The 11,205-nt window shown below is 33.8% G+C and overlaps 4 protein-coding genes and 1 long non-coding RNA gene across 7 annotated transcripts; 1 reads left to right on the top strand and 4 right to left on the bottom strand.

Annotated features, from left to right (window-relative positions):
• Window positions 1-359: 359 nt before the first annotated feature.
• On the bottom strand, window positions 360-3,063 carry LOC123692470 (juvenile hormone esterase-like). The gene is made up of 4 exons (XM_045637224.1): window positions 2,874-3,063; window positions 2,174-2,305; window positions 736-2,033; window positions 360-578 (listed from the first exon to the last, which is right to left on the bottom strand). Exons 1-4 carry the CDS (start codon window positions 2,949-2,951, stop codon window positions 407-409), a joined length of 1,680 nt encoding a protein of 559 aa, XP_045493180.1. The 5' UTR covers window positions 2,952-3,063; the 3' UTR covers window positions 360-406.
• Window positions 3,064-3,776: 713 nt separating this feature from the next.
• Window positions 3,777-5,056, bottom strand: LOC123692719 (pyrethroid hydrolase Ces2a-like; the record flags this gene model as incomplete). Its single annotated transcript, XM_045637493.1, has 2 exons — window positions 3,777-3,988; window positions 4,869-5,056. Coding segments are annotated over 2 exons (360 nt in total), but the record flags the coding sequence as incomplete, so codon positions are not given.
• Window positions 5,057-5,062: 6 nt separating this feature from the next.
• Window positions 5,063-5,545, bottom strand: LOC123692508. Its single transcript, XM_045637265.1, has one exon. It carries the CDS (start codon window positions 5,528-5,530, stop codon window positions 5,063-5,065), a length of 468 nt encoding a protein of 155 aa, XP_045493221.1. The 5' UTR covers window positions 5,531-5,545.
• A 1,056-nt stretch (window positions 5,546-6,601) lies between these two features.
• On the bottom strand, window positions 6,602-7,904 carry LOC123692509. Of its 3 annotated transcripts, none has more exons than XR_006751571.1 (3): window positions 7,863-7,904; window positions 7,211-7,405; window positions 6,602-6,762 (listed from the first exon to the last, which is right to left on the bottom strand). It is a non-coding gene; the product is annotated as an uncharacterized LOC123692509 (long non-coding RNA). The 3 variants fall into 3 exon arrangements; XR_006751570.1 differs by lacking the exon at window positions 7,863-7,904 and adding an exon at window positions 7,507-7,544; XR_006751572.1 differs by lacking the exon at window positions 7,863-7,904 and adding an exon at window positions 7,486-7,524.
• A 392-nt stretch (window positions 7,905-8,296) lies between these two features.
• On the top strand, window positions 8,297-10,924 carry LOC123692507 (putative nuclease HARBI1). Its single transcript, XM_045637264.1, has 5 exons — window positions 8,297-8,889; window positions 9,028-9,218; window positions 9,644-9,776; window positions 9,905-10,046; window positions 10,142-10,924. The coding sequence occupies exons 1-5, from the start codon at window positions 8,665-8,667 to the stop codon at window positions 10,528-10,530; spliced, it is 1,080 nt and encodes a 359-aa protein (XP_045493220.1). The 5' UTR covers window positions 8,297-8,664; the 3' UTR covers window positions 10,531-10,924.
• Window positions 10,925-11,205: the final 281 nt, after the last annotated feature.

An 11,205-nucleotide genomic window follows, 5' to 3' on the forward strand; every position in this document is an offset into this window, starting at 1 on the left:
TTACTAAATAACATAACAAACATTCATTTTTGCACGGATTTTTATAAATAGTAAAATATTTTCCAGAAAAGGTAACGCTATCATAAAAAGGTAGGCTTTATATTGTTATTTGATATTATACTAGATTAACCACCACCACCACCACCCGCGACTTCGCTCGCGTACTCAATAGGTACTTACGTACATACGTACCCTGGGAATGAGATGTTTCACCACGGTAAATTTAGCCTATCTAGTCTCCTATCTCCACATACAAAAATTACATCATAAAATCGCTTCTCTGCGATATGAAAGAAAGACATACAAACCAATAATTATATTAATATTAGTAGGGATTTTTCTATTTACACAATACTTAATTATTTCTTTTAGATTTTTTTATTAATCGTAAGAAAATTTTACAAATTTATCCTATAATAGGAAGGGTAGCCTCTTTGTAAACTCCATTCCAAAGTTCCATGCGATGTTGGTCAGCATATGTTCCCATGGTGTAATTCTTTTGTATTGAAAAATATTCTTTCCCAGCAGGTGTGTATGGTAGCCATTTCACGCCAAGACTGTCGTCTGGTGTGGGGTTTCTGAAAATAATATTTTCTCTATTAATATTTTATGAATTATATTGAAAGTTTTAATACCTGGACTGCCCGAATATTTTGCCGTGTTGGCAATTCATGACTAGAAATAGCGAGAAATGTAAAACATGATCTAGATAGAGATATACTCATTAAGACTTACCCAGTTTTGGCAAAATCAGTCCACATTTTGGTTATTTCATAAGTATATTTTCTTAATTTCTGATCATTATCGAAAACATTTTTGTTAAATGTATTGTAAAACAAGTAGAAAAGGTCATCTGCGTGACTGGCGCCTTTTAGATTTTTGTATGGCGTGAATTTCTTAGCTATGTTCAAATCTGTATCGAAATTAAATCTGTACATGTATACTGGTACTTGCAGACTGCTGTATAGATAAGCAAATCTATGGGTATTGTATGCGAAATGTAAATCCGTGGCCATATCTCGTATGCTTTCAGGATGATCTTCACTAAAATTTCCATTACCAGCATAGAATCTTTTTATACTTTCTCCAACTTTCATTATTTGTTCTTCAGAAAGTCTATCAGCTAAATTACTAGGTACAAGGTAGGAAGGATTTTTATTCCGTATATCCAATCTTGGTATTTCACTGGCAATTATTGTGAGTCCTTCACCAGAATTATAACCAACCATAAGTGGTACTTTACTCGCGTTACCGTGCAGCAGCATTAGCGCAGGATCCTCGCTTATAAATGGCTGAACATTTGGAAATCTTGCTTCAACAACTGGAACAAATCGTTGAGCCAAATCTCTGTATCTTTCATCTTGTGTCGAAGTACTGTTATTAAGATTAGTGAGATTGCCAGCTGGTAGACTGCGGAGAAATTCCAATAATTCACCAACATCCTTTGTCTGTTTTCCTAGCACTTCTCCTGCTCTAAATGCTCTTTGTACCAAGTCTCTCCCTTGAGCCCAGTCCTGTAGGCAAACTCCACTCTGTGCTATAGCTTTATGGAACAATCCCTGAGCCATCGGTGATAATATAAGATATGTGACAGCCGTCCCTGCAGAGCTTTCCCCAAATATGGTGATGTTATCAGGATCACCTCCAAATTTCATAATGTTTTCTTTTACCCAGCGAAGGGCCATGACTTGGTCTCTCATTCCTGCATTACCTGGTATTTCGGGTATATCTAAAGAGATATAACCTAAAAGTTCCAATCGGTAGTTAATAGTTACCAGTATGACGTCATGTTGTATGATAAGATCTGGTGAGTACATATCGGAGTTGCCTGATCCCGAATCATAGGAACCTCCATGAATAAACACCATTACCGGTATTTTGGACTTTGTATCGAGAGATTTAGTATAGACATTCAGGAATAAACATTGCTCGCTTCCAGTTGTCTGAGATGTTGTAAAATTTACTTGTGTACAAACAGGTCCATGCTGTGCGGCATCACGGATACCCTCCCATGGTTTAACTGGTAGTGGTGCCTGAAAATAATCGTATCGGTGTATGAAAAAAAAAACAGATTGTAAAAGTAAAAATAGTTACATCCTAAATCTCAATTTCATAAAAATTATACAGTACTTGTAATAAATCTCAGACGAAAAAATAAAATAACAGACGGTACCTCAAACCTGTGTTTTCCAACAGGAGCTTCAGCATATGGTATTCCTTTAAAACTATAATATCGGGATCCATCATAAATCGTTTCGACCGTGCCCTCTATTTTGCCATTTGTAACTGTTACTATAGGTCTTTTCTGAAAAATTTAAGGATGTTTTAATACGACAATATGTTTTGTATTTAAATAAATATAAATGTTTGGGGACAATTTTCACACACGGCACGATCTGATCCCATACTAAGCTTTCGCCTGTGTTATGGAAACCAGATGGCTGATAAACATACATATATAATTTTTAATAAATACTTATATAGATAATTAACACCCAGACACAGAGCAAACATCTATGTTCATCACACAAATATTTGCCCCGGGTGGGGATCGAACTCACGACCTCTGGCTTTGAAGGCAGGGCCACTACCAACCAAGCCAACCGGCTAGTCAATTTAATTTACATAGTTAACCTATATTGCCTTGATTGTTAAAGACACGAAATATTGTTCCATTTTTTAGCACTGGGAAGTAAGACATAGCATAGAAGAAGTTAGGCCAGGCTCTAAGTTACTCCAAATAAATTTGGTCACGTTATTTCATTGATAATTCCAAAGTGACATACAGAAAAACAAAAGGTACCATATATTGTTCCTACACATTCATATTACCTATGTATATTTAATTGTATAAATACAGGAAAATCACTTACATTTCTTATCTCCGAGTGTAAACATGATGTACTAGACACGTATATGAGGATACAAATGATTTTGTTTTTGTTAAACATTTTCCTCTAGACATAACAACACACGAATACTGAATGAGAAATATTTATGAAGGAACCCGTTATTATATGTAGTGGAGGAGGTAAAAGGTACCGGCTTAAGTATAAACGATTTGAAGGCGAGTAGTTTGTCTGTGGTTGACTGCATTAACCGACTTCAAAAAAAGGAGGAGGTTATCAATTCAGCCGGTATTTTTTTTTATGTATGTACACCGATTACTCCGAGGTTTCTGAACCGATTTACGTGATTCTTTTTTTGTTCGATGCAGGATGGTGTCGAATTGGTCCCATAAAAATTTTATTCGGATAGGCCCAGTAGTTTTTATATTATGATAATTGGAGAGCGATGAAACATTATCATGACATGATTTGATGATGGAATCGGAAGGTGGCCATGGGAACTCAGTAATATTATATTGACTCAACTTTATCGAGTTTAGGCTCGTTTGATTCGTGTTGAAAAATACACTAAAAAGTATTATTTAGATGTATATTGTTAGGAAAAGCTTTACAGAATTAATATATTATACAGTTCTAGTATCTCATAGCTTTCTTTCAGCCCGAATCATATCATTTTTAAGGCTAGACACACCCGAAAAGGGCAGAAATTCAAATTTTTATAAAATTCTCTATTTTGTAAAGAGTAATAAGAACAAGTCATCCATAGCTATAAATATAGGTATGCTAATTTATGTAAGAAACTATAAATAAATATAATTCAATTATAGTCGAATTCCATCACAATTTAATTACATTGCCGAATATCAAATCCATACAGTATTAAATCAGTTCATTACTATTGACGATACTGAATGAAACACAATCCAATTGAATTTCAAACATTTATTCACATTCTACATTATGCTTATTATCCAATATGCGGCAGACCGGCCTCTTTGTAGATCTGGTCCCAGAACTCCATTCGCCGCTGGTCCGCGAACCTCCCGACGGAGTATTTGTCTTGTATGTTGAAGTATTCCTTGCCTGTTGGCGTGTACGGCAGCCAGTTTACTCCCAGACTGTCATCGGGTGTGGGGTTACTGAAATGAGAAGAAAAGCAGTTAATCATTTTAGTAAGTGCAGTCGACGCAAATTCTGAACCCAAAATTCTAAGATGCATAGTCCAGGATTAGAAATCTGTTTCAGTATTCTTCTTTATTTGAGCAAGGTAATTAGGTATCTGGATGTAGTATTTTACGTTCTCGCACTATCTACTGTACAGTTAGATTCAAATTTAATGGCGGTTCGGAAGTTAGCTGCGACTGCAGGTGCGCACAGGTACAGTCAAGTTGACAATCCCGCTGATACCAAAAATTGCGCATTGCGCATCAGAACCTACGATGTTCCGAGCCGCCATTAAGTTTGAATCGTGCTGTACCAGCGGTTGTGGATGATTATAATATTATTAGACATAGTTAAATTCTTCACGCAGATGACGAATTTGTTCTAGGGTAATACCAGATCGTTACACTCATTTATATTAGTTTCACGTAACTATACCACACACTTGAAAACCACAATAGGCAGAACATTTTTGATAGTTCCATTATTCACAAGCAAATAGTTTTTTTCATTATATTATGATGACTGTTATAATATTACGATTAACCCATTGAGCCCCAAGCGGCCCGATCGGTCCACGAGACAATTCCGGGGCCTGAGTTAGACGCATATTAAAGTTCACGTCTATGTTACTAAAGTGAAAAATTTTTTTACAATATCAATAAGATTTTGCCTAGAGTAGGATGTATTGCTTTAATACGGATTATAGTATGCATTTTGATCTCGACGGTCAACCTTATGTGAGACTAGCCAATTGCGCAGAAGCTAATACATTGACGCCATCGATCTTTCTCCGATTACCATACATGCAAAGCTAGGAAATGATATGTTCATCGTAATAAATTAAAGTTTTCTTACCCATATTTAGCAAAATCAGTCCATAGCTTGGTCACTTCATACGCAATATCTCTCAGCTTCGGTTGATTGTCATATGCCTCCTTGTTAAGGTTATTATAAAAGAGATAGAACAAGTCATCAGCATGACTAACTCCTGGCAAGTCTTTGTAAGAGGAGTATCTCTTGATTATATTTAAGTCGGTTTCAAAATTGGGCTATGCAAATTGAACGCTCCAGTATACATGTATGTATACTGGAGCGTTCAATTTGCTATAGAGATAAGCAAATCTGTGTGTGTTGTACGCGAAATTTGTATCCGTTAAAATATCACGGACTATATCAGGGTTTTCTTTTGATATGCTTCTATCTCCTGCATAGAATTTCTGAATCCTGTCACCAAATTCTAAAGCTTTTTCCTTTGAGACAGCTTCAACGATTTGCCTTGGCACGAAATATGTTACATTGTTATTTTTAACGTCTAGTTTATTTATTTCTTCAGATATAACTGATATGCCCTCGCCGGAATTGTAACCCAACATTATCGGTACTTTATTTGACACTTTTCCATTGACCACTTTCTGTACTGGATCTTCGTCTATAAATGCTTGAACATTTTTGTAATGTTTCTCAAGAACAGGTATGAATTGTTCAGGGAAGCCTCGATATATCTCTTCCTCCGTCATTGTTTTTTCAGTTAGGTTAGTTAGATTAATTCAATATACATGAAAATAACTAAATCAGCAAAGAAATAACTAATATTTCAGTCAAAACGTATACATACCGGTGCAAAGACAAACTTTTCTGGTTTTCATTCTTTCCGGAGCCACATCTCACAATACTGCGCTTTGGCATTATGCCACTATTTGTCCTTGACCACTCTATATGTTTTAGACACAAATGTTTGTCACAATCACAAAAATATTCAATATTTTTCAATGTTTACTACGTAGCAATGACAGAGCATGTACATCGTATTAACGACTAACGAGAACATAAAATGGCGACCGGCCACAGTAGGTATTTGAGCTAAATTCAAATGTCAAGCGGTATAGAATTAGCACTGACTGACGTATAGTCATATTTTTTCACATATCAGAATATTCATTAGTTAGAAAGAGACAGTATTAGTTTTATTATTTCGGTATCGAAATGCATGATATTTGTATAATCAGTTGTTTGTATAGAACAATATGCCCTGTCCACAATGAATAAGGAATCACATGGAAGTGACATACCTACAAAAAAAGTGTGGCCGGCGCCATATTGCTTGTAACAAAACATGGCGGTGTTTAGTGCCGAGAATATATCGATAAACATTATTATGTTTATCGATATAAAAATAATATTAATATATTTTTTTTTGAAGTTATACTTCTTTTGGCGCGTAACTTGTAACGCGTGTACATAAACACACACTCTTTTTTATTTATTTTAACTTTATTGTACAAAACATAGAAGTAAAATTACAAATGGAAAAAATGACAATGCCAATTAATAAAATTAAGTATGACGATGGCTGCTCGTGACGGTAACACCTATACAGGGTTACTTGTAAAACACCAGCAACCTCGCCGGACAAGATAGCTAACCCTGTATAATTTGATAAATCCAGTTCAATTTTGACTTCGATATAAGGATTACGGTAGACTTACAATTTGGTAATTTCAGTTTTGAGGAATGTAATATAATGAAACAACATAATATATACTAATATAGGTATATAATAGTATTTTATTACGATGAACAACACAATATACAGTAATTGTATTTATTTATTTATAAATAATAGACAAAAAAAAACAATAATATATAATAATAGAGAAAATTATAGAGCTAAACTATTTTGTGTAGCCTGGAATGCACTCAGATACACTCTGTTCATTTTTGAGTTCGGGATTTGAGGCTCAACTGGTACCTGGAAATGAAATGTCACAGTTTACATTAACTAGCATTGTTCACTTTACATTTAAACTAAAATGCAATACATTTTAATTAAAAGGGCAATGCTGATGGTTTGAAATTAATATCAACATTAGGGCTTACAATAGCGGAACTTGAATTTATATTTTTGGTTTTATGGCATTGAAATGCTTTATAAATATAAATTTATAAAGAATAGAAAAATAACTTAAAACACCCCATGTATTTAAAGTAAATTGCACTTTCCCTCAGTCAATAACATTTCAACAACCAAATATCACCCAAGTTTGTACTCAAAAAAATCATATAAAACCATCTCAGTTTGTTCACAGGCCTCCTTCAAAATAGGAGAAACGTTAGATTATAAATGACAGCCCTAAATCTAAATAAAAAGACCAAAAGTAAATTGGAAGACATCACGTGTCTACAGATAAAAACCTCACCCTGTGTGAATGCAGCGGCAGACATACTGGTATAGCATCATCGTGCAGACTAATCACATCCATTGTTCTATTGAAAGCACTTTCGGGGAAATGTAGGGAACATACTATGATATTATATCCTTTACATTTGGCTTGATATTTTCATTTTCAATTGCTTCTAACCATTCTCCTTTTCTATTTTCACTTCTTGGTAACCTTCAAAAAATGAATTTTTAGGTTATTATAATTTTAGTCCTGACCTGACTTATTTATAAATACATTTTTAAAGTACCTACTATAAAAGCGATTAATCTTACTTAAGTTAAAATTCATATTAGGTAAATTTAAGTGTTTTATTTTTCCTTCTGCTGCTCTTGGCAAAATTAATTTGTTATTTTGGAAGTGTATTCACCAAAGCAACTATTCTTAAGATTAATGACACAGCCTTGGGAGACGCACGTCTTCATCGAACATTTTGCTGATGTCGATATTATAAGTCATCACTAGCACCCAAATTCATTATTTTACTAGAACGAAAATATACAAAATAAAGCTATATTTGGTAACAATTTTACACTGAACATAGTCTGTGAATACTCCTCAATTCAATATACATGAAAATAAGTAAATCAGCAAAGTAATAACTAATATTTCAGTCAAAACGTATACATACCGGTGCAAAGACAAACTTTTCTAGTTTTCATTCTTTCCGGAGCCACATCCCACAATACTGCGCTTTGGTATTATGCCACTATTTGTCCTTGACCACTCTATATGTTTTAGACACAAATGTTTGTTACATTCACAAAAATATTCAATATTTTTCAATGTTTACTACGGAGCAATGACAGAGCATGTACATCATAATAACGAGAACATAAAATGGCGCCCGGCCACAGTAGGTATTTGAGCTAACTTCAAATGTCAAACGGTATAGAATTAGCACTGACTGACGTATAGTCATATATTTTCACTTAGCAGAATATTCATTAGTTAGAAAGAGACAGTATTCGTTTTATTATTTCGGTATCGAAATGCATGATATTTGTATAATCAGTTGTTTGTATAGAACATTATGCCCTGTCCATAGGATTCCTTAGTCATTGCCTGTCCATAGGATTCCTTAGTCATTGCGTTTGATAGAATAGATAAACGAATGTATGAGATTGACATAAGCTGGAGATACGTCACGTGACCCAGCGTAACGAAACGAAAATTGGTAGCCAAGTGGCAATGTTTTTCTATTCTATTAGACGAAACGTGACGAAACGTTACCTAAGTCATACGACAGGCGCCATACAAATGCTTAGCCAAGTGGCACTTTTGAGTTTTGACAGGAGACTACGCCAATGGGCGTTCGATAACTAGCGTACGCTATAACATCTTGTAGAAATCGAAACAAAATGGCGATTTTATAATCAGCTGTCGAAGTTTCGTGTTGTGTTTAGTGATTATAAAATTTTAGTTTTCATAAAATGCACGCTTTGAGACTTTTAAAAGCTGCGCACGATGAAGAACTTTGGCTCAGGCGCCAAAAAAGAAATGCGTCCAGACGGAGTTTAGAGACAATCAATGAAATGCCGGAACAATTGTTTCAGGAGCGTTTTAGGTTAAATAAAAAAACTTTTAGCGAGCTTTGCTGCAGCCTACGTAACGAAACAAACATACGGGGGACTAAAGAAATTCCTTTGGAAGTAAAGGTAATCCACAGTTTCTTCACTGCGATTGTTTATAATTATTAGTGATGTCCGATATTTTAAATGCCCAATGAAAGGCATGTGTTGTGCATATCTATTAGGTACCTATATTACGTATCCTAATTCTACTTATATTCGTAGGTTCTTTGCGCTCTGAGTTTCTTCGCAACGGGATCCTATCAGAGAATTGTGGGTGTCACACAACATTTGCCACAACGCACTACAAGTAGATGCATTAGGCAAGTTGTGGAGGCACTCAACAGTCCTCGGATAGTGAAAAAATGGATAGTTTTCCCTCAAACACACCAAGAAAGAACAAGAATTCGACAAGAGTAAGTGTTTTTATTAATTTATTTATAACTTTCAATGTACAACTACGACATTGGGGCCTTCAAGAAAAGAGCTTATTTGTCCATAAAAGGCCGGCAAAGCACCTGCAACACTTCTTATGTTGCAAGTGTTTATTTCTTATGCTTAAGTTGCTTGCTCTGACATAAAAAAAAAAAAAACTTTCAATGTTTTGTACAATTTTAATAAATAACATAATTCTTTGCATTGAAGAAGGTTGCTGCTATTGTAGTCACAAACAATTCTATTATACCACAAAATGTTTGTTTCTGTTCAATTCTAAATGTTTTAAAGGTTTACAAAATATTATGACAAATTCATTTGAAAGTCTTTTTAACAATTGTATTATATGTTTAATATATGTAGGTAATTGTCTTTGATTATAAAATGTGAATGTACCTAATTACAGATTTCAAAGGAAATTTCAATTGCCAGGGGTAATTGGATGCATAGATTGCACTCACATATCAATTGTAAAACCCCACATTGATGAACAGAATTATTTTAACAGAAAAGGATACCATTCCTTAAATGTGCAAATGGTAAGCTATTTTTCTTTGCATATGTATTATTAGTTAGTAAGCATTGTTTTTAATCATGTTTCATTAAAACAAAATAACAAAGCAACTGCAAATAGAATATTTTTTATAACTTAAATTTTTTTTTTCAGATATGTGATGATAATTTAAAGATTATCAATGTCAATGCAAAATATGGTGGAGCCACGCATGATTCCTTCATATGGTCATCCAGTGAAGTGGAACCATACATGCGTGGACTTCACAAAAATGGTGAATTGACGTGGCTATTAGGTAAATCATTTAATTCCTACCTACTTCTACATATTTATCATAAAAATATTGGAGTTATAATTTATAAAGCTCTTTAACTACATTATTTGTTTAAGGTGATTCTGGATACCCACAGAGAGCGTGGCTGATGACACCAATTTTAAATGCCGAACCAGGTTCTCGAGCAGAGGTGTACACTACACGCCATTTACAGGCACGCAATTGTATTGAACGATGTTTTGGTGTATTGAAGGCTCGTTGGAGATGCTTGCTGAAGCATCATACACTCCATTACCATCCTCGTGTTGCCAGTGAGGTAACTATTGCATGTTGTGTTCTGCACAATATTGCACTGGATGCTAAATTACCTCCCCCTAATAATATGGCTGAGCAACAAGAGGATGGTGATGAACCGAGTGTGGGGGTTGGACCCATTTCCAGCAACCAAGATGAGCTGATGAGTGGCAGAATAATGCTAAATAATTTAGTTAATAGATTAGTTTAGTAGGTTATTTTTGTATTTTTTAAAGTGTGTTGTGTGTAGTTTTAATGTGTATTACTTTTAAGCCTAATTTAGTATGCCTGACCAAGTAGTTTTGTATAATATTTTTTCGCTCCTAAAACATTATTTTGTTTACCTACACAGATTTAAATAATGAAACTGCATTAGTTACAGTATATATTAATCCTTTTAAAGTTTCTGATAACTGCTCATATTTTAGTGCAGGTCATAGGTGAAAAAATTGATCATTGTTGCAGCCTCAACCTGTTTTTTATATTTTTAAGTTTGTAATTTTTATTATTGTATTTTTTGTTAGTATTTAAAAAAGTGTGTACTGAATTAATGGTGGTATAAACTACTTAACTAATTAAGTAATAAAATATACTATTATTATGTATATATATGTTTTATTTAATATTCTTAAAACTAAAACAAACACTTAAAACAAATTAAGTACATATAAATCCTATAAAATTTAAAGATTAAAAAGTAAAACAACTAAAGACAGAGGACACAAAATACTGTACTTAAACTATTAAATTAAAATATTAAAATCTAAAACAAACACTTAAAATAAATTAAGTACATATAAATCCTATTAAATTTAAAGATATATATAATAATAGTTTAAAAAAAACTAAAAAACACGCTTTTTGCAAATTGAAAAATGGAATAATT

Source organism: Colias croceus, chromosome 6, assembly GCF_905220415.1.
Source record: "Colias croceus chromosome 6, ilColCroc2.1".
In the NCBI taxonomy this organism is placed as follows: Eukaryota; Metazoa; Arthropoda; class Insecta; order Lepidoptera; family Pieridae; genus Colias; species Colias croceus.